The sequence below is a fragment of the Ambystoma mexicanum genome, chromosome 7q, assembly GCF_040938575.1.
Source record: "Ambystoma mexicanum isolate Mex_15411 chromosome 7q, UKY_AmexF1_1, whole genome shotgun sequence".
NCBI lineage: Eukaryota > Metazoa > Chordata > Amphibia > Caudata > Ambystomatidae > Ambystoma > Ambystoma mexicanum.
In genome coordinates, this window is record NC_090941.1 from 711,939,751 (window position 1) to 711,963,820 (window position 24,070).

The window sequence follows — 24,070 nt, forward strand, 5'->3', positions numbered from 1 at the left end:
ACAAGGCTTCGGCAAAGGGGCCTGCCTGCGGTCGGGAGTGCCGAGCACCACCGAGGCTTGCTGCTTGGGGTGCGCACTCACACCAGCCACTCCCTGTTTTGGCTCTTAAAATCTTCGTACTGCTGGCGAGTGGTCGGCCCAGCCGAGGTCTTACCTTTGTCCGATGTGGAGTCGGATTTGCACCGGTGATGGTGACACGCTTCTTTTTATTTGACGACGACGAGGAAGAGTGGCTCCTCGAGTGTGACAGTTTCTAGGCCTTTTGTCAATGTTTCTCTTTTTCACGGGTAGGCACCTGCATACCGGCCTCGGAGGACCGGTCAGTCGACCACACAGGGGATTTTGAAGACGGTCAGCCTAATGCGAGTTCAGCTCTCCGATTGCGCACCGACTTTGGGTTCATTTTCGAGCACAACGCGCACCCTTCCGTATCGTGATCCACATAGAGACACCACTGACATACGTTATGCGGGTCAGTGACCGACATTTTAGAGTTGCAGCTTATGCTTCACTTGAATCCCGAAATCTGAGTGGCAGACATATCGCGGTCGAAGAGTTGAAAAATATATGATGAAATGTTGTCAAAAATAGTCGAAGACTCAGTTGTTGTGTACCTGAGAGCAACATGTTGAGCGTGCAGAAAAAAGGAACTGAGGTACACGGTGTAGTGACGTGGTGTATATACGATGCCCAATGTCACATCTGGAGCAGACGATCGAGCACCGAGCAAGACGGATCAACGGCCGAGTCGAGGTCACTGCGCCCTGTGTCAAAAAGGTTTCCGAGCAGCAGAGCTGGATGAGGATATCTATTGGATGAGGAATCTGCGGGAGAAAGGCAATCCATTGAAGTCCAGCGAAGCACTCAAGAAACGTTATGCCCATAAGACTTTAGTAGCTCATCCATCATCACCCTTATTGAGTGATGTTGCTTTAGAGGAAGGAGAGTTAGAAGCCAATGGTTTGGCATAAAAAGAGGCTGATGCTACCACCGAGTGTGCTTGCAGATGTGACACAAGACACAGTCTTTCTGCAGGAAGAGGCCTGTAGTGGGCGTTACATCTCCTACTGGATGTTCATAAGGTCAAGACTTCACAGGGAACCCATGACTTCTGTTGAGGCTCCTCTGGAGTGGGGACCAGGAATTATGCAAGACCAAGCATCCTATCATGAAAGGACTTCATAGAGTGTGGAATGTCATCCTCCACCTTACTTGGCGTTTTTATCCAGAGGGTGTGAGGGATTCTGTGGGTGGAGTGTATCAGGTAATATTATCCCCACTAATAATATCACCATATATATAGTTGTCGGGGAAACAGCCTAGGCATTATTATTGGTGGGGATATTTATGGGGAAATGGAAGCAGGGGTTGCATTCTTATATGGCGATATATTTGCGGGGATATTAACACATGGAAACCGGCTGGAGACATCCAGGTCCTTAACGGGAGCCACAGGGGCAGAAACTATCAGTGGTCTGGGCAGCAGAACTGCAGTCAGGGGAGCCCGCTGAACTGGAACTGGTTGTGGCACCCAAGGAAGGCTGAGGCATGCAGAAGTAGCAGTAGCTGGTGCTGGCTTGGGTGGTGTCTTTGGCGTAGACTGATCCACAGGAAGAGGCACCTGTGGCATTAGCTATGAGACCATTGAAGTAATCTTCCACTGATTTTGACCTCATAAGTGTCTGAAACTTGATAAAAAAAGATTTTTCTAGGTGGCCTGCGACTGTTTGAAGGACGCAGCTGCTGAAGGGGTCAAAGTGGTTGTATCTGGTGTAGGGGGTACAAGAGGGGCCCATGATGCAATCTCAAGGATCCATTATGGTAACTTGTGCTACAGAGTCCACAACGTCAATGACGAGGAGAATGTCGGGTAGGTTTTCCGCTAGTGGCCAGAATTTCAGCAAGGAAGGAAAACTCTGCGAGCACTAGTGCAGGCATGCAAATTGGAGGTTTGTGGGCTCTGGAGACTGCTCTCATTGCCAACAAATCGAGAGACAAACTGGCCCGAAGGTCCCATAGTGGGAATCTTGCAGCAGGGTTTCCTGGACAGCTCGAGTCGCAAATTCGACCACATTAGACCAACCCTCATCGAACTACACTGGATCTTGATGCAAGCATGTATCATCTTCAAATCCTGCCGCAGCATCTACAAGGCTGTCACACTGAAGTCCCCCAAGCTACCTCACTGAGATATTCAGCATCTATGCAGGCCATGATCCACCATAAGTAAAGACATGTGAAGACTTGACCTCTCCAGGTGCAGAACGGAAAGAACCAGAAGACAGGCCTTCTCGGTCTATACCCCAAGACTCCGGAACCTCCTCTGTGTCAACATCAGGCTTGCCCCCTTGCTTCTACATTTCCGGAAGGAGCTCAAGACCCTCCTCATAAAGGCATGGCTCCTCCCTAACACTTAGGACTACACACCCTCCCCTCCCAACCCTATCTGAGACTGGGTGATCTACTCCCCCATTGTTGCCTACCCTGACTGCTTGTAGATCCCTTGCTACTAAACTGCAAGCCCTCGCCCTCCCCTGTTAGCTCTACACTCCCTTTTTTCTCTGCTTCCCTCGCCATGTTCTTCCCACCATGATTGTAAAGCACTGCATTGCTTACCAATGCTAGGTCTGCGTTCAATAAATACACTAATAATAAAAATAATAATGCCAGTGCACTCTTTGTGCACCATCTTCTTCGGCTGCGCCATTGTGCACCTTAGGTGGCCTGTAGTGACAGGGACAAGGGTGCCATTATCTACTAACACAAAGCCCCTTGAGGTAGGTCTTGGGAGACCCTGGTTTGGATCCCAGTAATAGGAGCGATGGGAGTTCTGAATAGGGAACCAGGAGGTACTGAAGTACTCTTGGCAACAAGGCACTGGTAACGTCTGCCCCCTTTCAACTTGGACCAGTGCTAGGCCCAACAGGGGCCTCAGTCCTAAGAATATGAAAGACTTTACTGCCTCAGAGCCACCCCCGGTTGGTCCGGAGGTCCAGAGGACCCCTTCCACGCACAACAGTCTCAGGGAAGGAGACGCCACACACTGGGGTGAGAAATCGAACTTCCCTCTGATGCACAAGATGATCTTGAACAGTGATACTGTACAATATTCTTCACACAACATGGTGGTGAGTCTCTGAACAGATCCTTCCAGCGACTCTTTGTAGAAACGCACACAATGGGCAAGTATCCCAGATGCGGTGCGGTCCCAGGCACCTCAAACAATGACTGTGGACTTTGAAAGCGGGGAAGCTCCTGATTCAGAAGGCACAAGAACTAAAAACCAGTTATCACCTCATACGCTAACTGTATGACAGTGAGGGGGTCGGGGAACCAACGCAAAACACAATTAAATCAAAAATGTTGGGAATGCCAAGTAAGACAAAAACTATACTTCACATGTGAAAGGTGTCCAGTTCTGTCAAGAGCTAAAAAGAACTGACAGGCAGGGCTGGTGGGAGGAGTTCAGGTGGGCAGGTATGCCCTTGCATACTTCAAATTTGGAGGGGATGTCAATTTTGCGCTGCAAAAGACTCCAATTGTGTCCCTGTGAGACAAACACCTCCTCAGAATAGGGGAAAGGGGTCAGGACGTAGGAGTATGAACACAATGATAAAAGCTTCTTTTCACTGCATTTAAGCATCTCTGATCTCCACGCCCACAAACTAATTCCACTGCTTTAGCGCGATTAGGTACCTCCCACATTCTCCATGTTCCCAGGAATCACATACCAGGGGTTCCAAATAGTCTATAGATGCATGTCTGAGGGATTGGTCATTCCACTACTACAGCATAGAGCAATATTTGGGGATCACTGTCTAAGGTAAGGTTGCATGTTCAAAGGAACTCTTCATATTAGGAAGTCTCTTAAAAGGGCAGAACCACTAGCTACCTTCTTTGACAATCCCCTGCAATATAACTGAGACATGACGGGGTAAGGGAGGGGACACACCCTGCACCTCCCACAGGTTCAACATTGCTTAGCAGGTAGCCACACCTGGTCCACTTGGCCACCCAACCCTTCATCCCAAGAATCAGAAAGAGCATATGTACAAAACGTTCTATACGTTAATACTGAAAATACTTATTTTCTTATTTATTTATTTGATTTATTTGTTTATATAGCGCTGCAGCCCGTGGGCATCAGAGCACATTACATGTAGACAGGGACGGATTTAGTCAGGACAACATGGATACAATTGGTGTCAGCCAAATGTAGAGTATCAGTGTGTGATAAGTGCATGAAGGTAGCTTGTGTGCGTGGATGAATCTTATTTGATCAGTAGTGCTTTAAGTTCTTTCCTGAAGCGGAGATAGTTTGTTTCTAATCTCAGTGTTGGGGGCAATTCGTTCCATTTTAGAACTGCTTTTGTCGTGAAAGCCATACGTAGTCCCTTTGCTTTTTTTGTTGGTATGGCTTGGAGAAGGCCTTTGTTAGTCGATCTGAGATTGCGGCTTGAATCATACCATTTGAATTGTTTCTTCAGGTATGTGAGGGCATTTCCGAATAGACAGTGGTGGACCAGGGTGAGTGATTTAAAGTGATACAATCCTCTATGGCAAGCCAATGTAGGTCTCGTCTGTCACTTGTGATATGCTCTCTTTTTGATTTGCTGGTAATGGTTCTTATTGCGTTGTTCTGAATCACTTGGCATTGTTTTAAACATTTGCTGTTTGCGCCCAGAAGTAGAGAGTTACCATAATCTAGTCAGGAAAGAATTGTGGCCCTGACTATAGTTGTACTATTTTGCTGGTTTAGCAGAGGTCTGAGTTTTTTCAGTAGTTTTCGGTGATATTGACAGTTTCTTTTCAGATAGGCTGTGTGAGCTTCTGCTCCCAATGTTGCCTGTAAGTAGATGCCTAGTGTCTTAACTTAAGCACAGAAGGCGCCTGTAGCGAGAAGCTCATTTCTTCGTCGCTAAACCTGTGACACTGAAATCAACAAGCTCAGATATCCCTCACCAGTGAAAATCGGTGCCATCATCAAATCCACTATAACTGTCCTGAAGACGGCACCAGAACTCAAGCAACCCATTCTATGCCAGAAACACTAATCAGTGTCAACTAGATAGATGCTAGGTCACTCTGACCACATTCTCAGTCACCAATATGTACTAACTCACACTGTAAAGAAATTAAATGTACAAATGACTGTCTGAATTTCACTTGAAAAGCCTGAAGGGCAAGCAAAAAAGTTATGGTAACACTAGCTATGTCAAGCTAGTTAAAAAATGTTTTTTAAATCATATGAATAAAATGTGTATATGTATTACATGTTGTTCGGGGTGTTCTCTAAACACAGACCACTAGCAGTGGTCTGTCAAGTGTGCTGGTTCCTTTCACGGCCAGTGTCCGCAAGGTGGGGTAGCCTTAGTCCTCGTTTCAGTACAGTTATACCCCCTCATGACTTAGGCCCCCCTAAACAAAAAAGAGGGCATCCTACCCCTTATATAACAAATAGGTTTCCAGGACTGTCATATCAGCATTGCTTTTGATTATCCAGTCAAGCTGATTTCCAGAGACAGCAGTGGGGTCATTATTTATTATTGTATAGGAACAATTTTGTATTTCCTCTTCTAGGTTGATAGCTTTGGGGTCTTTAAGATTGCCCCTCCACCTGTTAATGTCACTGAGGAGTATTTTTCCAGTATGTGGTGCTTTGAGGTTGCTCAAGATTTGAGTCGATTCATCGTTGAAGTCAGAGACCAACGATGGAGGCCTGTAGATGACTATCAGATTGATGCAGTCATTATGGGTGGGGGTCATTTTAAGGACTATAATTTCACACCCAGTGCATTGTATGGGTGAGGGGAATAGCTTTAGATTTTGTTTGGCAATTATTGCCACTCCTCCACCTTTCCCAGTTTCTCTATTTTTAAAATAGATGGTATAGTTAGTTGGCACTGCAATGTCGATGGCAGGACCCACTGGTTCCTGTAGCCATTTCTCGGTGATACAGACGATGTCAAGTTTTTCATCCAGAATATAGTCGTGAATTTGCTGAGCATGCTTATTTAGGGATCTCGTGTTGAGTAGTGCGATTTTTAGTTGAGGTGGATTTATTTCATTATTTCTGCACTCTTCATTTGGGGTCTCTATGCTTAGCTCTGAAGGTTGTTGTGTACAGTCATTTCCTGAGAGTGTCAAAATAGGGGAGTCCGGCCTGGAGTTAATATAAGCTTGGACTTGTCCTTGGTTCTGTAAAACTGTCGTTTGAGCTAGTAGCTGACATATTTTTAAATAGCCCATACCTGTGAGATATTTTCAGGCTTGTTGGGAGAAATGAGCAGAGTTGTTTGCCGATCGCCGTCGGACGCCTGTCACGCTCACCTGGTCTCCACAGGGGCGTAGCACGTAGTCGTATGACCGATATCTGTACTGGCGCAGTTTTGATGGTATGTTGGCGTCCTCTCCCTTTTAACCTCCCCAGGAGGCGTTAGCCTGCAGTGGCGAAACAAGATGTTAGCTATGAGTGGGTTGGATTGATCCCACTACTTGCCACCACCTGAGGCCCGACTCCTCTCCTCCTCACCTTTGAGTTTGATGAGGCTGGCTCTCCGTCCTGCTTAACCTTCAGCAGGGGCGCGGTAGGCACAGTCTTTTTCTGGGCGCAGTTACCTCACTGTTCCAGAGTGCTATTACTGTACGTTTCGGAATGCTGGGATTATCGGGTGAGTATGTACCTCAATAGCAGCTTGGTATAGATGCTCAAAGTCTTATTGTCCCAATGTTTAAACGTATTTGTTTTCTCTTGCAGATGCAGTTTTGGTGCAGAAATCAAGTAGAAGATTCGACTCTCCCAGGAAGCTAAATAGTTGCCTCCAGGTGAGCATAACGCGGATGAAAGGCGCTGCGTGACTGGAATAAATGTTTGTTCAGTACTGAGCGCGACTAACCTGCTGTTCTTTTCCTTTCCTGTTCCCGTTTTGCAGGCGCGGCGCGGTCCCTAGATGAAGAATGGAAGAACTGCTCCAATGAAACCAGGAGGAACGCGGAATCCCGAGTGAGTATCGGCACCTGCGTGGACATCCTTTCAACAGGGGCGGCGATCAGGAAACCAGCTGGAGAGGAGACCGATGGACCGGATTGCAGGTAAGTGTTTGGTCGCTGAAGTAAAATCTGTTCTTCTCTTTTTCTATTTCCAGGCTCCGATGGATGGAAGCACAGACGGGCGTGGCTGTAGAAGCTTGAGGACAGAGCAGACACGGTGAGTGTTACGCTGCAGGAGTGCAGAGTAACGCGAAGCGTGTTCTGCATGCAGGGTGTGGCTTGTATAGCCTTGTAAGTAGTTCCAGGTAAAGTAGTCCCTTTGCCACACCCTGTCTTCCCAAGAAAAATAGTCCCTCTGCCCCTCCCTGGATTATACCAAGGCTCAGCCTCACTAGGCAGGTTAAATAGTTCCATGAGTTCAGCCCATTTCATGGGCCTGGCGCCAACGGCGCCAGGTCTGAGTCCATGAGGCTCTGGGGCGCTTCCTTGGGGCCTGACAAGCTCTTCTGGGTGGTGGGGATTCGGAACTCGCACCATGACAACGCCGTGGACCGGCGTAGACCGGCTTCGTCGCGGAAGCGCCGGCTCTGAAGCGCCTGACGTTTCCTTTAGTGCAACGTTAGGGACTCTGGGAAATGTAGTTCCCAAGTGGCAGCAAACGTTCAAGCCTGAACAAGCTGTTGTTTTTCTTATGTAGCACAAGGTGAGTATGAACAAAATAAGTGCACAAAATACTAGAGTTTAAATCTCCTCTGGCATTCCCTGGTGCAGGTCAATTAATACGTGCAAGTCAAGTCAAGTAAGAGAAAAACAAAAGATATAACAAGTTTTCCTCCGTTCAAAATCATATGCTTTCACAGTTCAAATGGCAATTCAAATCAATTCAATTCAAATATCAATCCTGAACAGATTATGTTAGGTCTTACAATTATTTTCTAAGATCTTCTTTCAAAGGGCTCTGAAACCTTATACTGACTCCTTGTTTCTCTGCCCACATTCTCCCAAAACACAGTTCTTGAAAATCATTCAACATTAATAAAAACATTTTAACTATTAGGGTAAATGTGAGTGCAACATTTTAATAATGGAAGCTGGTAAACAAAATAATTTGTGTTCTAAAATAATTTAATGGTGTCTTAAGTTCAGATGAATGCACATGTCCTCTACTGCAATCTTGAAAGTAAAGAGGTGCTTTCTTGAGACCTCTTAGCTTACAAAAAAATAATCGACCATGCACGTGCCGGGCACCCCAGTGGCTCGTCACAAAGCCTTCTGCCAATGGATAAGCACTTACAAATCCTGATCTCAGCAAGTCAGTGGATACTATGTTAAAGGTGTTGGGTGGCCTCAGCACAGCTCCCAGTAGCGGAACTACCTGCTTCAACATTACTACACCACCACTTAAAACACAGCCACCAATACACACATTTGGGTAAATAAATATAAATTGTGTCTCAATACAAATGATAATACATACTAGTGCTCCTTAATTCCAAAATCTTAAAAAAAATTGTAGGGCAAAACATAGAAGACACTTAGCATTGTTACCCATGGGAAAGTGTAGTAATCCTTAGCATTTGGTTCCAGGTTGGTTCCTGCCACTCCCCACGTCTTGCTCTCTGCATCTAAGGAATGAAAAGCCTCACAACAGCAGTTTCTGCAGGAAGATTTTCCCTGGCAAAAAGTATATAGTGATCCTATTACTGTCATACTGTTAGAAAAGGCACATGCACAAAAAAAGATCAGCAAAGGCCATCACAGAAGACTCAAAAAGGAAGACTACATTGGCTTTATTATTGAAAATAAACCCGAGCTTGTGGGCCTCTCGGGAGGGGCCAAGCCTAACGCTTTCAAGGCTTTTGACATCACACCACTAAACTGCCCATTCGGTTGAACAGGAAACCCATTCTCCTTAGAATAGGAAATGTTTTTAGAGCAATCCCCAGTAACAATTTCTTCTTTATTACAAGAGACACTATTTAAGGTTTTGTGTCTCATGACATTCCATCCTCTCTCATTTGAAGAATGGCAACCTTCTTCTTCTCTACCAGCGTGCAATACGAATTACTTTCTTCAGTTGTCTTTAGATGTAGTTAAGCTACTGGTTTAGCTACAATGTCCAACATGCCTCAGTTTCTATTTGTTTTAGAATCAGTTTCACCAGCACATACAATTAAAGACTTGCCTTAGTTCTTTGAAACTTGAGCAGTCACTTTCAATGACGTCTGCCTGTATACAAGATAAATGACTTTTTTTCAGTTATTTTAAAGTTGGGCTGGTTACCTGGAACACATCTACCAGAATGCAACATTAATTACTTGTTTTCACTTCTATTAGACTTAAGGTGGTGTCTTCAGCCACACCTTCCAGCATGCAATATTTGATTCACTGATGTAAAATGGCTATAATTTCTTAGTTTCCGTTCGCTTCATTATTAAACTGGTGATTAAGAGCAGACCTAAAAGCACGCATCCATAAGGTCTCCTCCTGTTCCTGCTCCTCGAATCGCTGCTTCCCTTACCTTTTTTGGGCTAACCCCTCCTCCACATTGCTCCTCCTCAACTTGGTCCTTTTTACCCCTACTCGTCTCTCATCTACATCTCTGGCAACGGCTTGCTTTCTGTGGCGCTCTTGGGATTACCCTCCCTGAGTTGGTCTACTTGTTGGCTGTGAACATTCCTCACACCAGCATTTGGGCAGACCCTCATCGGCTTAAATGTGGGGCTTTTCTCTGTAGATCCTCTGACACATGCTTGGGCAATGTCAGTCTCTATCTACACACACAGCAGAAGGTATCTTGCTGACAAACACCTCTAGTTCACCAAATCAGCAACTTGCGGGTGTCTGGGCCTGGCTCAAACTGCAGTCAGTCTTCACGTGGTTGAGTCCTTAACCTGAGGGCTGCTTTTCTCAAATCTGCATGGTGTTTGTTTTCCTCACCTCTTTCCCACTCGAGTATGCTCTGTTTTTTCAGTGTCAACTCATATGGTGTACTTTTCGCACCTGTGACTCATCAGGTCTCTGGCTAATCATAATTCCAAGCTTCCCTCCCAACTCGCTTTCTGGATACAAGGAAACCCTCCAAAAAGAATATTACCAGTTCAACAGTGATGCTTCGTCACATGGATTTTGAGGATCCTCAAAATATATGCAACAAGAGCCAATGGAGAGAGGATAAGCAGAGTATCGATAGGCACAAGCTCCTGAACCTGAATTGGATCAGGGGCACCTCTATCCGTAAGCTTGTCAGCATGGGCGTAATTTTAGGGGGGGACAGAGGTGTTTGTGTCCCCCCCCAACTTTCATGGCACACCATTTTGTCCCCATTCATTTGGCTGCGGCACCTTTTCTTCAGTAGGCATGTCCCCCCTAACATTTCAGCAAAGTTACTCCACTGCTTGTCAGGCAGCGGATTCAAAAAAGGTTTGAGGATTAAATGTCAAGTCGGAAAAAAGGTGGTCTGTCGCCCCTCGAAATAAAAGAGATGGGCAAATAAGTTGAGTCTACCAAAACGAAAAAGTAAATGTAATCTTGAGGCAGAGAGTTGCTGAGGCGGTAGAGAAGAGCTAGGCATGAGGGGGAATCTGCAAACCACAAGCCGCTGGCACTAGATTGTAGGCCAAAATAAATAGCTGGAACCAAAGGACGAGGGGGAGATCTCTCTGTTAACAGAGGAAAGTCTATTTTGAACTGGTGAATTTGAAGAGTCTCTAGAAAAGATTACACCATCTTGCTCAGTATTAAAAGCCACCTTACCTGGCAGAGAGTCTGGTGCAGTGGTATAATCCGACTCAAATGAAGGTATGGGGAGAGATCTATCTGTATCTATGACTCCATTTTAAATGCACCAACTCTGCTACCGGTAAAGAAGTTAATGTTTCCCTTATTATTCTTCCAATGGAAATCTGGACCATGAACAGAAGAATAAGCCTTTCAGGCAGTAAATGAGGGATTGTTGATACTAGAGTATCCAGTACCAAAGCACCAGGTTTATGAAGGGAGCAATGCCCTACATCTAAAGGATGGGCCTGTGGTACCACTGCTGACTTTTAGCTGGCACCTCCCCAACACAGTGCAAGAGAGGACTGCACAGAGCTGTGCATGGAGCCAAGATCTCAATGCCCCTTTATTGGATCCTTGCCCTATAGAGAAAGGTGTTCCAATACTGCCATATTGGCGGTCATCATAGTGTGCACGTTGGTAAGCCTTGTAGGCGCTTGTGAGACTAAAGATCTGGAATCAATAGTTAGTAGATGTCCACTAGAAAACCCACAAACTGGATATGCAACTTTCTGAACACTCCAGCAGCCCGCACTGAGCCCAGCATGGAACCACTTAACTACATCTAAAGCACAACAATTAAAGATGGGCCCCTTCTTTTTGCCTGCACATGTTGAAGACGACAAATCAGCGAGCTTCATGCGATTCCCACTCAAAATGCACAAGTCTGTACCAAATGTAGGTTGCCCAAGCATGTTAAGCAGGCTCTATGCAGGTCAGTGGCTGAGAAGGGACGTGTGAACCAGATACATGTTTTAAAGCCAGTGAGATGCAGCTTGTGACCTGGACTGTGAATGAGGCATTCTAACAATTAAATAAAAAGTTCCAATCCAATAAGAATTACAAGGAAGTCTGAACTCCAAATTCTGTTGATGAATTTTGCAGCATCTTTCTAAAGGCTCTGAGATCTAGCCAGCTGCAGGAGCAGGTTACCAAACAAATTGAGAAGAATGAGTGCATAATGGATGTAAGGGCACTTAGGTTCTTCTAATTTAAAAATATACAAGCAGCTGATCACATTTACACACATACGTGGGTGTGATATTTAGTCTAATATAACAAACACATCCTACCAGTCATAGCCCACAGCAAATGATGTTTCAATTGCAGGTGCTATCAGCTTAGCAGCAGTCATGATGTATTTCTCCGCCAGCGCTTTCCTGAAAAATATTTAAAACATAGTAAATTAAATATACCAATGAGAGCAACACATATATTAATTTTGAAGATAGTGTATCAGCAGAAAAAGAATAAATTAGCATTTTACACAGTGTTGCTATTAATTAAAGATGTTTTGGTAAACCTTACAAGCAAAGATGAAATGTTTCCGTTCATATTAACCTGACATGAACCTAATAAGATTGTTACATGTAAGGGCTTCTATAAACACTCATGAACCTGCAGATATAGTGTTTGCAATGGTGATTCCAGAGGTAAGTGTCATATAATTCACTAGCAAAATAGTGACCTATAAGTATCTCTTTATTCTTCATCTGGCTTCAACATGTGCTGCATCTCCTTAGTGTTAGGCCTAGGTTTTTAAAGCGGCACACTGAATTCCTAGCCACTTTAACATGGCCTTTCAGAGATGCAGACATTTCAAAACCCCCAGCCTCACAGTAGGGTAGGTGTGTGTTACCAATGCTCCAGATAAGATTTTGAAGTGGGAGTATGTTGCACACTCATTTTTAAAGTTGGGAGTAACATGATTTCTTAGGGAGTAAAAAAGTAAATCTGCTTGCCAAAGAGAGTAAACATGTTTAACTCTAAAACAGATATTATTTTCTAAGAAATATTTCTATGCACCTATTTATTCGTGTATTTTAAAAAGGTAAATGTTTACCTCTTCAGATCAGGCAGTATTAGTAGTAGAATTAATTCATGTGGCAGCACATGTGCTAATTATCCAAGGTTAGCCCATGGAGCTGTAAGAGTGAAACAGGGTCACAGGCTTCTATGTGTTTCCTTGCTATTTTTGTTCGCAGTATTTTTACTCCCTCTTTTTATTTGTTGGAAGAATCTGCATATTTGTAGAGACTAAAAGCAGCAGATATTTCCTTTATCTGTAGGTCTGTGTGTTACTTGAGATTTCAACCAGTAGCAATGTGTTCTGAGTATTCTGGGAATGGTCCAATACGTCAAACACACCCTCACTCACATAACCAGAATACTATTCATGGCTCTCGGGGCCTACGTTGCATTTGAACGTATACAAACATCAGATGAACAAGGCCTGGGGACATAAACAAACTTACGCTAGAAGGATGACTACAGCAATAATTACAAAAACTTAACACTTGTAAATGAGAGTGACCATGTGGACAATTAACGTTTCGTCAGTGTCCTCTATATCCGAAGAGAATGTCAAAAAGTTGCACAAATCTGGCACCATCTGCTTTATAAACTTCATGATGATAACCAACAGATCCTCTCCAAATAAAAAAATACTCCTTTTCAGTAATGTCCTTTCTGATTAATTAGTAATTTTTCCATAACGATTCTTCTTCTTAGAAATATCCTCCAGGGGCAGTCTGGCTTCGGAAACCTTTTGAGCCACCAGAGGGTGCACTGCACCTCTGCTAGGCATGACTGGTGCCCATGACTCTAGACATGATGTAATGGCTGTTTCCATGACCTCAATTCCACCCAGTTTCCCCCGGCACTCAGAGGCTAAGGAACTGCAAATCAGAAACAGGGAAGGAGCCGTCGGCGGTATGAGTATGGGGGGAGTGTGATGAGGATGGTTCCCCTAGTTGATTTCTTCCTCCTAGATTCCTCAACTGAGAAAGATTTCCAAAGCAGTACAGAACCTGGAAGAGGAACGAGAAGCTAACATTTAGACCCCTAAACACTGGAGCACAGAATGCCCAAATCAGACATACTAACGAGAAAAGGAATCCAGGCAATAATGCTTTCCCAACCTATCCAGGGATACTTGCGCACCAATGAAGCAGCCTGACTGATGTTCTCTCTCTGCCAAGGCCAAAGAACTGGAGACATTTCCTTGTGGGCAAAATTAAGCATCCGGAAATTAGGAGAGAAATCCATCTTCTCAGGTTTTGGTTTGTTAATAGCCCTACCTGCCTGAACACCGGCAAAGCTGACAAAGCTGGTTGCCCTTTTGATACAGTAACTCAAAGTCCTTTTGGGGTCCAGATGATGAAACATCTCGTAGCAGAGTTCCATGTGCAAAGCCGGCATCCCAGTGCAGCGCACGCCATAGGGACAAAGCCTGACATGGACCAAAACATATGGCAGAGACAGGACTCTGGCTCCTGCACTTGGCATACAATCCTGGACTGCACGGGTGAAACTTCGACATTCCACAATTGGCCTTGCATGAAGATGAAGAGGGGGAGGGTCTTCCCACAGTATGAGGAAAGAGGGGGGGGCACAGGCCAATGAGGAACAAGGAAACTCAGGAACAAATGGGCAAGACAATCAGGGACATTATTACCTGAATCACCTTATAATCCACATTAATAAGAGGCAGTAGTAATACTATAACTGGGGGAGGACAATGTTCCAGTGTGGACAGAGTGCAAGCGGAACATATGGTGAAGAGTAGGAATGAGACTATGATCAGGTGGAGAGCAGGAGGAGATGAAGGAGTATGTGAAGAAGGGCAGAAACATGAGGGGGGTCAGACCAGGAAGGTCACCTGGACTCTCATCCATTACCCCGGTAGTCGTCAATTTCAGTCAACCATAGAGATCGGTGGCCCAGGATGAGACTCCAAGTTAAGGAAGGATGCCTCCTGAGAACCTAGGCACAGAAGATGGCAGGAGCCAAAATAGAGCAATAGAGAGGTTACTGAAGCAAGTAGGGTGAGCTATAGTCCCTAAAAGATGGTGAGTCAAGGGGTGCCATATAACTCAAAGGTACCTAAAGCAAATCAGGCCACTACATCACAAACCATTGGCTCAGCGAGCGGGGCACAATATCCCTAGGACCATAAAAGTCCTCTCTCTCCATCTCCAACCACATTTCTCTAACCTCTCGAGCCTGTCGCCACCACCTCTACAACATCCGCAAGATCCGCTCCTCTCTCACATTCCATGCTTCCAAACTCCTAATCTCCTAACCTTATTTTATCCCGCCTCTTCTACTGCCCCTCTCTCCTCTTTGGACTCCCTGTCTCTCACCTAAATCCCCTAAAATCCATCGACCACTCTATGTCTCCTCGGCCCTCGAGACTCTATTTCTTTCTCTCTCAATTTGACCGGCTTTCCTTCCTCTCACAACTGAAATTTCAATTTCTCTGTCGTGTCTACAAATCTCTCCATGACCTGCCCCCTTACCTTTCCTCCCTCCTCTCATTTTACTCCCCCTCTCTAAGCTCAGCAAACCTCTACCTCCTCACTGTACCCCAACCCCATGTGCCTCCTCACGCTTCCGCTCCTTCCAAGTCCTGGCCCCCCTACACTAGAACTCCCTTCCGCTCTCCATCCGCTCCACCCCTACCTACTCATCCTTCCGCCACTCCCTGAAAGCCCATCTTCTTCACTCCCCCCCTGACTTCCTTTCCTTACCCCTCTCCCCCTTCTACCCTTGCCCCCCTTCCTTCCCCTCCATCCTCTCCCCTTCCCCACTGACCTTAAATTGGTAACTAATACCATTCAGGGGCATTGAGGACACCAGATCACTCCCCCTTCCCTTCCTTTCCCCTCACCCCCTCCCTCCCTCTCCCCCGACCTCAAATCCTACACCATAACTCCCTTCACCTACCCCCTCCACCTTCTCCCCCCCATTGTAAAATGCTCTACATATTGTTCTAATGACCTGTTTCATGTTTGTAAATATGCTTCTCTCACTTTTGTACCTGTCGTTATATTGTACAGCGCTATATAAATTCAATAAACATAAACATAAAAGCCATATCTGGAAGAGAAGACTAGGGCTCAATCTAGGGTGGCAATGAGCAGGTCATCAGCTCAGCCCTATGATCCCAGAGGTACTACCTACTTAGAGTGGAGACAACCCTATCCAGGAGCATCCACTTGGAGGGGGGAGAACTGCACAAGTTTTCCCAGGGCAGAGCCAAGCCTATGAGATCCCCTAAGACTGGTGGGAGAACAATGTCTCTGCCTACTGTAGCCCCTGAAGACATGAGGGATCCAAAGATAGACAGAGGGCATCTCGTCATCCCAGAAGGTGACATAGCCAAGGCATAGAAACCTAACCAGAGTGGGTAAAGAATGATCAAAATCATAAAGACTACAAGAAGTACACAGGAACATGTTATGAATCTAGGATGTTCGTCCCTTCTCCCCAGGGTAGAGTCAACCCCTGTGAGGCTTAGGAGGTGAACCCGCTTAGCAAGACCCTCCCTAGGGGTCTGGGCAAATCAGAACTCACTGGGAGTGACTGCCCTCTAGGGGACAAGGACTCACATTCCCATGAGGATCTCCCTACAGAGGCAAATTTGTCTGGCAATATGGGATTACCTTTAAATACCAATAACATGGTTTCCCTTCTAATTGGCTTCAGGTAATGGTGGACGGAGTATGACATCTGAAGAAAAACGTAATGTTGCTCGGAACGCAAAACAACCTGTAAAAAGGATGAGCAAATCATGGAGAGGGAGAGAGACGCATACGCAGGGGAAGCCCTCTGACGTAGGTCAGCATTGGGAAGGCAGAGCTGTGCGAAGCCAGCGAGAGCCTGCGAGCAGGAGAATGCCGAACCAGGCCGCCGAAAGCTCAGCGTTGTAAGCAATGCAGAAACCGCTGCATGGACGGAGCTCAGGAGCCCATCCCGAGAGATGGCGTGACCATGAACAGGTCGTAGTGGGCCTGAGACCCAGACTACAAATCCGATACCCGAACCAGCAGGAGGAACAAAATAGAGGAAGAAAGGTGATCTGCCGTGGGAAGCAAGAAACGTGAGATGAACAAGGAAAGTGGATGTCCCAGCGCCTAGCTCGCAGAATCGGCCCATGCTAACTGAATGTACCCAGTGATTCTAAACAGAGGGAGGCCAGGGACTGTAAACTATAGGCATTGACCTTTAATATTGAGAGTGAAAGCTTGAGAAGATAGCAAGCCCTATATGAACAGACTCAGAGGGAGTTGTTTAAACTAATGTATGAAGAATACTGGAAATCCTTGATGAAGGACTTTGACTAAGTCATGAAGTTAAGTTCAAAACCCAGTTACAAAACCATAAAACACTTGAATATAAAGCCCAAGGGCAGTCCCCAGGAGGCAGACTATCATAAAGCAAAGAGTGGAAGAAACACCAAACAAACGAAGGTGTGTACCCAAAGGTCAGAAGGATATACATTGTTGAGTGGCCAGGGAAGAGACTATCACTATAAGAGGAACACCATAGAGTCTAGAGCGGCTCAGAAGCTCCCAGAGACCCAATGTACAAATATCTATCAAGAATTCCAGAAGCTCACACGGAACAGTTGCCAAACCCGAATATATAAGAAACACATACTGGATAATACATTTTTGAACTAAAGTGTTTGTTGAAACCCTGAGACAAAGTGGAGCGGGCCAGCTAAAGGGAAGATACTGCATTTAGTTATTATTTCTAAGTGGTAGGGCCAGATCGGTTTAGAGTCTTGGACGAAGGACGTTTTTGTTTGACTCCTGACTAGCACTGTTATCTAGTTTGATAAGGCAGGGAAAACCCATAGTGATAGGACAAGCTAGGCATTATATTTCTTTGTAGATCATGCAAACGTCCAATTTGCGTCCGTCTCCTTCTGGTTCACCACAAACGCAAGTCCTGAGTGACTTTTTAAGCTTGGACATAAGGACTAAGAACCATTGGTCAGTGGCTGAACCCAGTTGTTTGACTCATCCCGACTCTTCCTTTTGAATTACAGAAAGACCCTTTTTTGAGGTGTAAAGAAACTCCAAGTTCTCATATATGTTCCCTTAACCCATCCCTGAGATCGTTGCTGTCCCAGTGTCATGTGCAGCAGGATGTCTGCAAACTGAACCTTGGGAGGGAGACTGTGGTCTGGATGAAGCCTTTATATTATCACTACCCTGTTTAGAAGATGACTGTCTATTTTGTTATTCCCAAAAGAGTGCAACCTCTGTATGTTTGAACATAAAATTGTGTGAGCAGTCAAGTTCTGTTATCAGAGTGTTCTGTTGCTTCCTCTTTGTGGCAAAAGGCGTTAAATTTGGGTGGGACAGGACCTGTGGAATAAGGTCTGAACCACCACATAACCTTGGATGATTTGACCCCTCCATCTAGCCAGATTCTTGGAGTAGAATATTCATAGAATTACAAGAGATTTAGACTGGCATAGAGGATTGAACAAGCCATCTTTAGCTATAAAGAGGGGTGAGGGTGGTGGGGAGGCCATTCCTATATCAATACAGACCGACCCTTTAACGAGACACCCACTGTTTGAACTCCCCTCTAGTCTGTTCGAGATCCAGGAGGGGTCTCACTCCACTGGACCTTCTTTTGAGTCATGCCAGAAGGGCCTGGGGAACCCAGATTAATACAAATAGAGACTCCTGGGAGAGGGAAAGGAAGAGTAAGTATAGTGGGGGTCCTGCAGAACAAGTCTACTTTAGATTCTAGGGATGACATACACACTAACATGACCTTGAGCGGAAACCAGTGGAATAGCTATAGATCCCAATGGTGAGCCTGAAAGTGACTCCAGAGAAACCGAACCCGTAGAGGAAGCTTTGGAACCAGTCCAACTTACCCAACCAGATACCGGGTCAGAGGTTGAAAGGCAGGACAAGATACCAATAGAGATCCTTCTCCAGAAAATAATAGACCATCATGTTGATACTGAGAGGAAACACAACAAGGTCTTCGTGGAGGTTAAGACCACCATCACCCACCCGGTCTGAACAAGTACACTATCTCCCATATTTTTGCAACACTACCTTGCTGGAAAAGATCCTGATATCTTTTTTGTACAGTTTGTTTTGAAAGGGTGTTCAGATGGCAGAGGTGGGCTCAAGGCAGAGGGGGAAAACACATTGCTCCCCTGCTAACCGCGAGCTGCAAGACGTAACGATTTCCTACAGTCTGAGGCTGCAACAGCATTCAAGGTCATTCAAAAATCAATGTTAGAACATATGGGCCTGGACCTTCAATTCTACAGATAAAAGCAATGAGGAATTCAACTATCTAATGAAACACCTCACCATCTCTCACATAGAATCAAGGAGGTCAACAATAAATGGCTTGAGAAAAACACTTAGGGTGAAGTAAAAACCACCTTGGCACTTGAATAATTACCTAATTCCCTTATTCCTTACCTGCTATGAAAGGACAGACAGCTGTACAATCTCACTTGAAAACACCACTAAGACCTCCAGTAGCCGTCAGAAACCTTACCTTCCTTGCAGTGCAGTGGTACCTCCAGTTGTGAGTAAGGCTGTTACTGATGGGGGAATGTAAGAGGGGACACCTACCACAGTTAGTGGACTCCAACGCATTCCTGAACCCAGCCAAGCCCTTCCATGCAGACTGCCAAGGGAAGGGAGGCCAGCTAAAAAGCACTCCTCGATCATCGCTCCCTGGATGTAATTGATGTAGGAAAGCAGGCCACATTACTCATGCTTGTCCAGGTCTTCGCCAGAAGAAACCTCTGTGTAGAGGCTATTTGTGGCTTGGCAAAGGATACAGATCAAGAAACAGCATGCCTGTGGATGAACCCAGGGAGGAGGATGAGGAAAACGGACTCGGAGGGTGGTGTGGGTCTAAGAACCTTGGGGACTAGAATATAAACTGCTGTCTAGGTGGGAAGGAAAACCATTGAGGAAATCTCAAATTAAGGGGACTGTCCCACACCAACTACTTCACATAAGATGGGTACAGATTACCTGCGTACATGGAGACAGAAAAGGGCAGTTGCACACTAGGAATAAAGGGAACCACCTTTCTGGTGGAGGCGGCTGTGTTGCTACCCTCGCTGCCAGCCCGCCGAGTCAGAGTTCTTGGGAACACACTTTACAAAATGTCCCCAAAGGCTAAAATTGATTGACTCATGGCTGAGAAGGGGAACGTCCCTCAAACATAGATCAGAAGGTTCTTTTTGTTCATGGTTGAGGGAATGGAGCAGAAAAGATGACCATGGGGTGCGTCTTGGAAGGGGCCCTACAATTCCCTTCCAAAGCCTCCTGAAAATAGAGACAATGTATTCCACAATCAGATATAATCCTATCTTCTGTATTTAAGCTATGGGAGTGAAGACTGTTCTGAGTGGAGAAGCTCAAAAAGGGAAAGTTGGGACCAGAAATTTAGGAGGGGAAAACAGAAGGTGAGGAGGTATTTGACAAAGCCAAAGGGAGACTGTGGGTCAGAGGATGCCACCTGTTCAGTCATGTGTAGTCCACTCAATTCTAGCAAGAGAGAAATGGAAAACAGGTCAATCTTACATATACCCAACCGACAGACACGCGCACACACACACACTTCCACCCGTGAAGAGAAAGAGAAACAAGCCTCCTTGTCTGAACGAGGCTCACTGCTCCATGAACAGACATAGGACTACGGCATGTATTCTTGGCATTCGATCATAAACCAGACCATTCATTCAACTGCGGGCTATCAGAGAGAGGAGAGTCAACTTGCAATGAACGAGGCAGGTGCAATGCTGCCTCAGGACAACACCCTTACCCGTGCCGGATCCTAATATGGCAGACCATGGTAGGGGACGAACATTACCGTTAAACAATACCTGCACCTGGCGTCGGGAAGGGGGAAAGAGTATGCCTACAAAGGAAAGAGGTTGGTGCACATGCCCAGGGCCCATTAGGAATAAGGAAACTCCAAAATGGAACAGACAGCCAATAAGGGACATGATTACCCTTATCAACTTATTATCTAAAATATAGGGGTCATCCATATTCCTCTGGCTGTGTGGAATAGAACAGGGCCTTCCACTTACGAGGGAGTGCAAGGAGAGCAGAAGGAGGTGAAGTAGCAAGAGTGAGAGTAGGAGGTGGAGCAGTAAGAGGAGGAGGTAGAGAAACGAGAGCAGAAGTAGGAGGAGGAGGGAAAGGTTTGGAGGGATCAGATCAGGAGAGTCACCTGGGGCAGAACCAGCTACCAGAAGCTGGTCAATTCCAGGGAACCACAGTGATCCGGGGCCCAGGTTGAGACTCCAGATTAAGGCAGGAAGCCTGGCGAGGACAGGGAAAAAGAAGCTGACATTGGCCAAAGAAAGTGACAGAAAGATTGTGCTAGGGAAGAAGATTATTGTGAAAGTATACTGCAAGTTATTTTACATGAAAAGGGTATTGATCCAGAGCACTAGGCCTGAAAAGAGCAGAAATAAAACCATCCTTACTGGTGCACACTAAATGCAAGAAAACAAAACTGAAGTTAGAAAGAAGAAAAATAGTTGCATGTGATATCGTTAAAACAAAACATTGTTGGGGAAACTATCTTTATTGGGACCCACCTAACAACTTTCCTAACATATTTTCGGACTGGTACAATTATATAATACTTGTCAGCTGGCAATCTACCTATACAGGGCTGGAAATCCCTTTATTACATGCTAGTTGTAACATCTGTAATAACTACATGACATCACAACTGCTCTGTAAACAGTTATTAAGCATCAGTTGTGATGTCACAATGCCTGCTGCTTGATCCAGCAGAGAGAATTCCAGCCGTCACTGAAGCACCTAATTAAAGCTGTGACAAGAATTTCAAAATTCCTTGATTGTAAAATAGTTTTCCATGACACCTCACAAGCATTAATTCTCAAGGAACTGTTTATGGTAGAATATTTAATGTATGCACTGCTGGTGTTTAACACATGTGAGCAAGATTGTGCATGCAAAAAAATGAGTTTTTTCGATGCATTTTATTAAACGAAACTATTTTGCTGCAACATATTAATACCACCATATTAGCTTTTTTTTATTAAAACATATTGTACATTGATTATATGGATCACAAATGGAAGATCACTTATATTAAATTAGGCAAGAGGTCATGTATTAAAGGTGATGACAGTGTGTGGCGATGTATCATAAGGAATAAAATCCCCCCAACATACGTATAAAGAATATTGCAAGTCATCTCAGAGTTCTGTGACCTTTTGAAGGAACTCGGCCATCAGCCTCGTTTCTCTATTTGGTGACGGAAATCCTCTGTGAATTTATTCCATATATAAACAAACTCCACATGTGGGGGGAGTGCTAGATAGTGTCCACAAAAGTATTGTTTCCCAACAACGTTTTGTTTTAAAGATATTATCACTTGATAGCAAAAAACATGTACTCATTTGCTTTTTTTATATATATTTTGCTATGAATGCAGTTAGCCTTAGAAAATGCTTTTATCACCAAAATTATATTGATCTCATACTGATCATTTTATCCTCTGCTAACCTTTCTCTTTCTTTTTGCGTTATCTAACTTTTTACCTTGAAGTACCCAAAACGTCTAGCACCCACAACGCATCATATTATGTTAGCCATGGGATGGTTACTTCCTAATGACATCATAGCAATATTTCATTCTTTTGGTATGAAGTCAACGTGAACACAAAAGGTATGACAATGCATTACTTACCGTAAAAGCATTTCTGATGGTTGTATCTGCTTAGATTCACATGCTGTGCATAGGTCCGACATCCAGTGGTCACTGCGGAGTATTGCATTTTGTTTTTCGTAGTCGAAAAGGGACGTCGACAAGGCGTGTCTGAAATACTATCCCTATAGTGACGTGCGTTGTACCCACAATCCCTCACGCGTCGAGGTCCCTCTGTTTGTATTTTTCTGCCCTGAGGGAGCCTTCTAGACGTGAGTGAGTACAGAAAAGAGAGATATAAAAGGAAGTCTATGTTCCTTCCATCCGAGCGGGGAGGAAGGGTGGGCGCATGTGAATCTAAGCAGATACAACCATCAGAAATGCTTTTACGGTAAGTAATGCATGGTCTTCTGATGTTTGTTAATCTGCTTAGAATCACATGCTGTGCATAGACTAGCGAGCAGTACCCGGAGTTGGCGGTGGGTTATGAGAAGGAACAGTAGAGAAAAGATGTCTTAATACTGCCTGTCCCACCTGGGAGTCAGATCTCGAGTGTGCATCTAGACAGTAGTGTTTTGTAAAGGTGTGCACAGAACTCCAGGTAGCCGCTTTGCAGATGGACTCAAGGGGAACATTTGCAATGAATGCTATGGACGCCCCCGTGCCTCGAGTAGAGTGTGCTCTAGGCTTAAAGGGCAGTTCTCTCTTAGCAAGAGTATAACAGAGAGTGATGCATTGAACAATCCATCTAGAAATAGTGGACTTTGAAACTGCATCCCCTTCTCTTCCTGCTGCCACCGAGACGAAGAACTGATTAGTCTTCCTCAGTGGTCTGGTTCTTTCCATGTAGAACATGACCGCTCTGCGCACATCTAGTGTGTGCAGAGTCTTTTCTCCCAAGTTGGAAGGATTTTGAAAGAACGTTGGCAGTTCTATAGACTGGTTTACGTGGAATGTCGAGATGAATTTCGGAGCAAACCTTGGGTGCGTGCGTAGAACCACCTTATCTCTGAACTGTAACGAAGTGGTCTAGAACAGAAAGAGCCTGTAGTTCACTTACTCTCCTGATGGAGGTGATAGCTATTAGAAAAGCAGTCTTAAGAGTGAGGTGTTTAAGAGATGCTTTGTGCATGGGCTCGAATGGTGAGCCCATGAGTCTGGTAAGTACCACGTTAAGGTCCCATCCGGGAGCTGGGTCAGCTATCGGGGGGTGTATTCTTTTTACTCCCTCCATGAAGGCCTTTATAACAGGGATCTTCCACCACGACACTTTGATTTGGGAAGTGGTGTATGCAGAAAGTGCCGCTAGGTGGACTTTAATGGAATTGAACACTAGACCTGAATCCAATAAGTGGGTCAGGTATAGAACAATATGTGTGGGAGAGCAGTCAATCGGGTTGATGCTTTTTCCCCTGCGCCAGATGACAAATCTCTTCCACTTGCTAGAATAGCAGTGGCGAGTGTTAGGTTTTCTGGCTTCCCTGAGGATGTCCATGCATCTCTGCGGGAGCTGTAGATGTCCGAATTCTATGATCTCAGGAGCCAAGCTGCTAAGTTCATGTTCTGGGGGCATGGATGCAGAGTCCTGCCCTTGTCTTGTGACAGCATGTTGTACGGGCAGGGGGGCAGGGGAGTTTCACTGGGGGAGATAGAGACATCTCCATCAAGTGAGCGAACCATGGCTGTCGGGCCCACATTGGGGCCACCAGTATCATGGTCACTTGTTCCTGGTGCATCTTGTGCACCACCTTGTTGAGAAGGGGAGTCGGGGGGAAAAGCGTAAACAAATTTCCCTGACCATTGCATCGACAGACCGTTCC

General features: G+C 45.3%; 1 protein-coding gene across 4 annotated transcripts in view; it reads right to left on the reverse strand.

The window, feature by feature from the left end:
- Positions 1 to 24,070, reverse strand: part of IFT88 (intraflagellar transport 88) — a 2,010,164-nt gene that overhangs the window by 1,323,477 nt on the left and 662,617 nt on the right. For all 4 annotated transcript variants that reach the window (XM_069640006.1, XM_069640003.1, XM_069640005.1 and 1 more), the window contains one exon: positions 11,844 to 11,930. In XM_069640006.1, the coding sequence (XP_069496107.1) occupies positions 11,844 to 11,930 (87 nt within the window). The remainder of the gene's footprint in view (positions 1 to 11,843; positions 11,931 to 24,070) is intronic.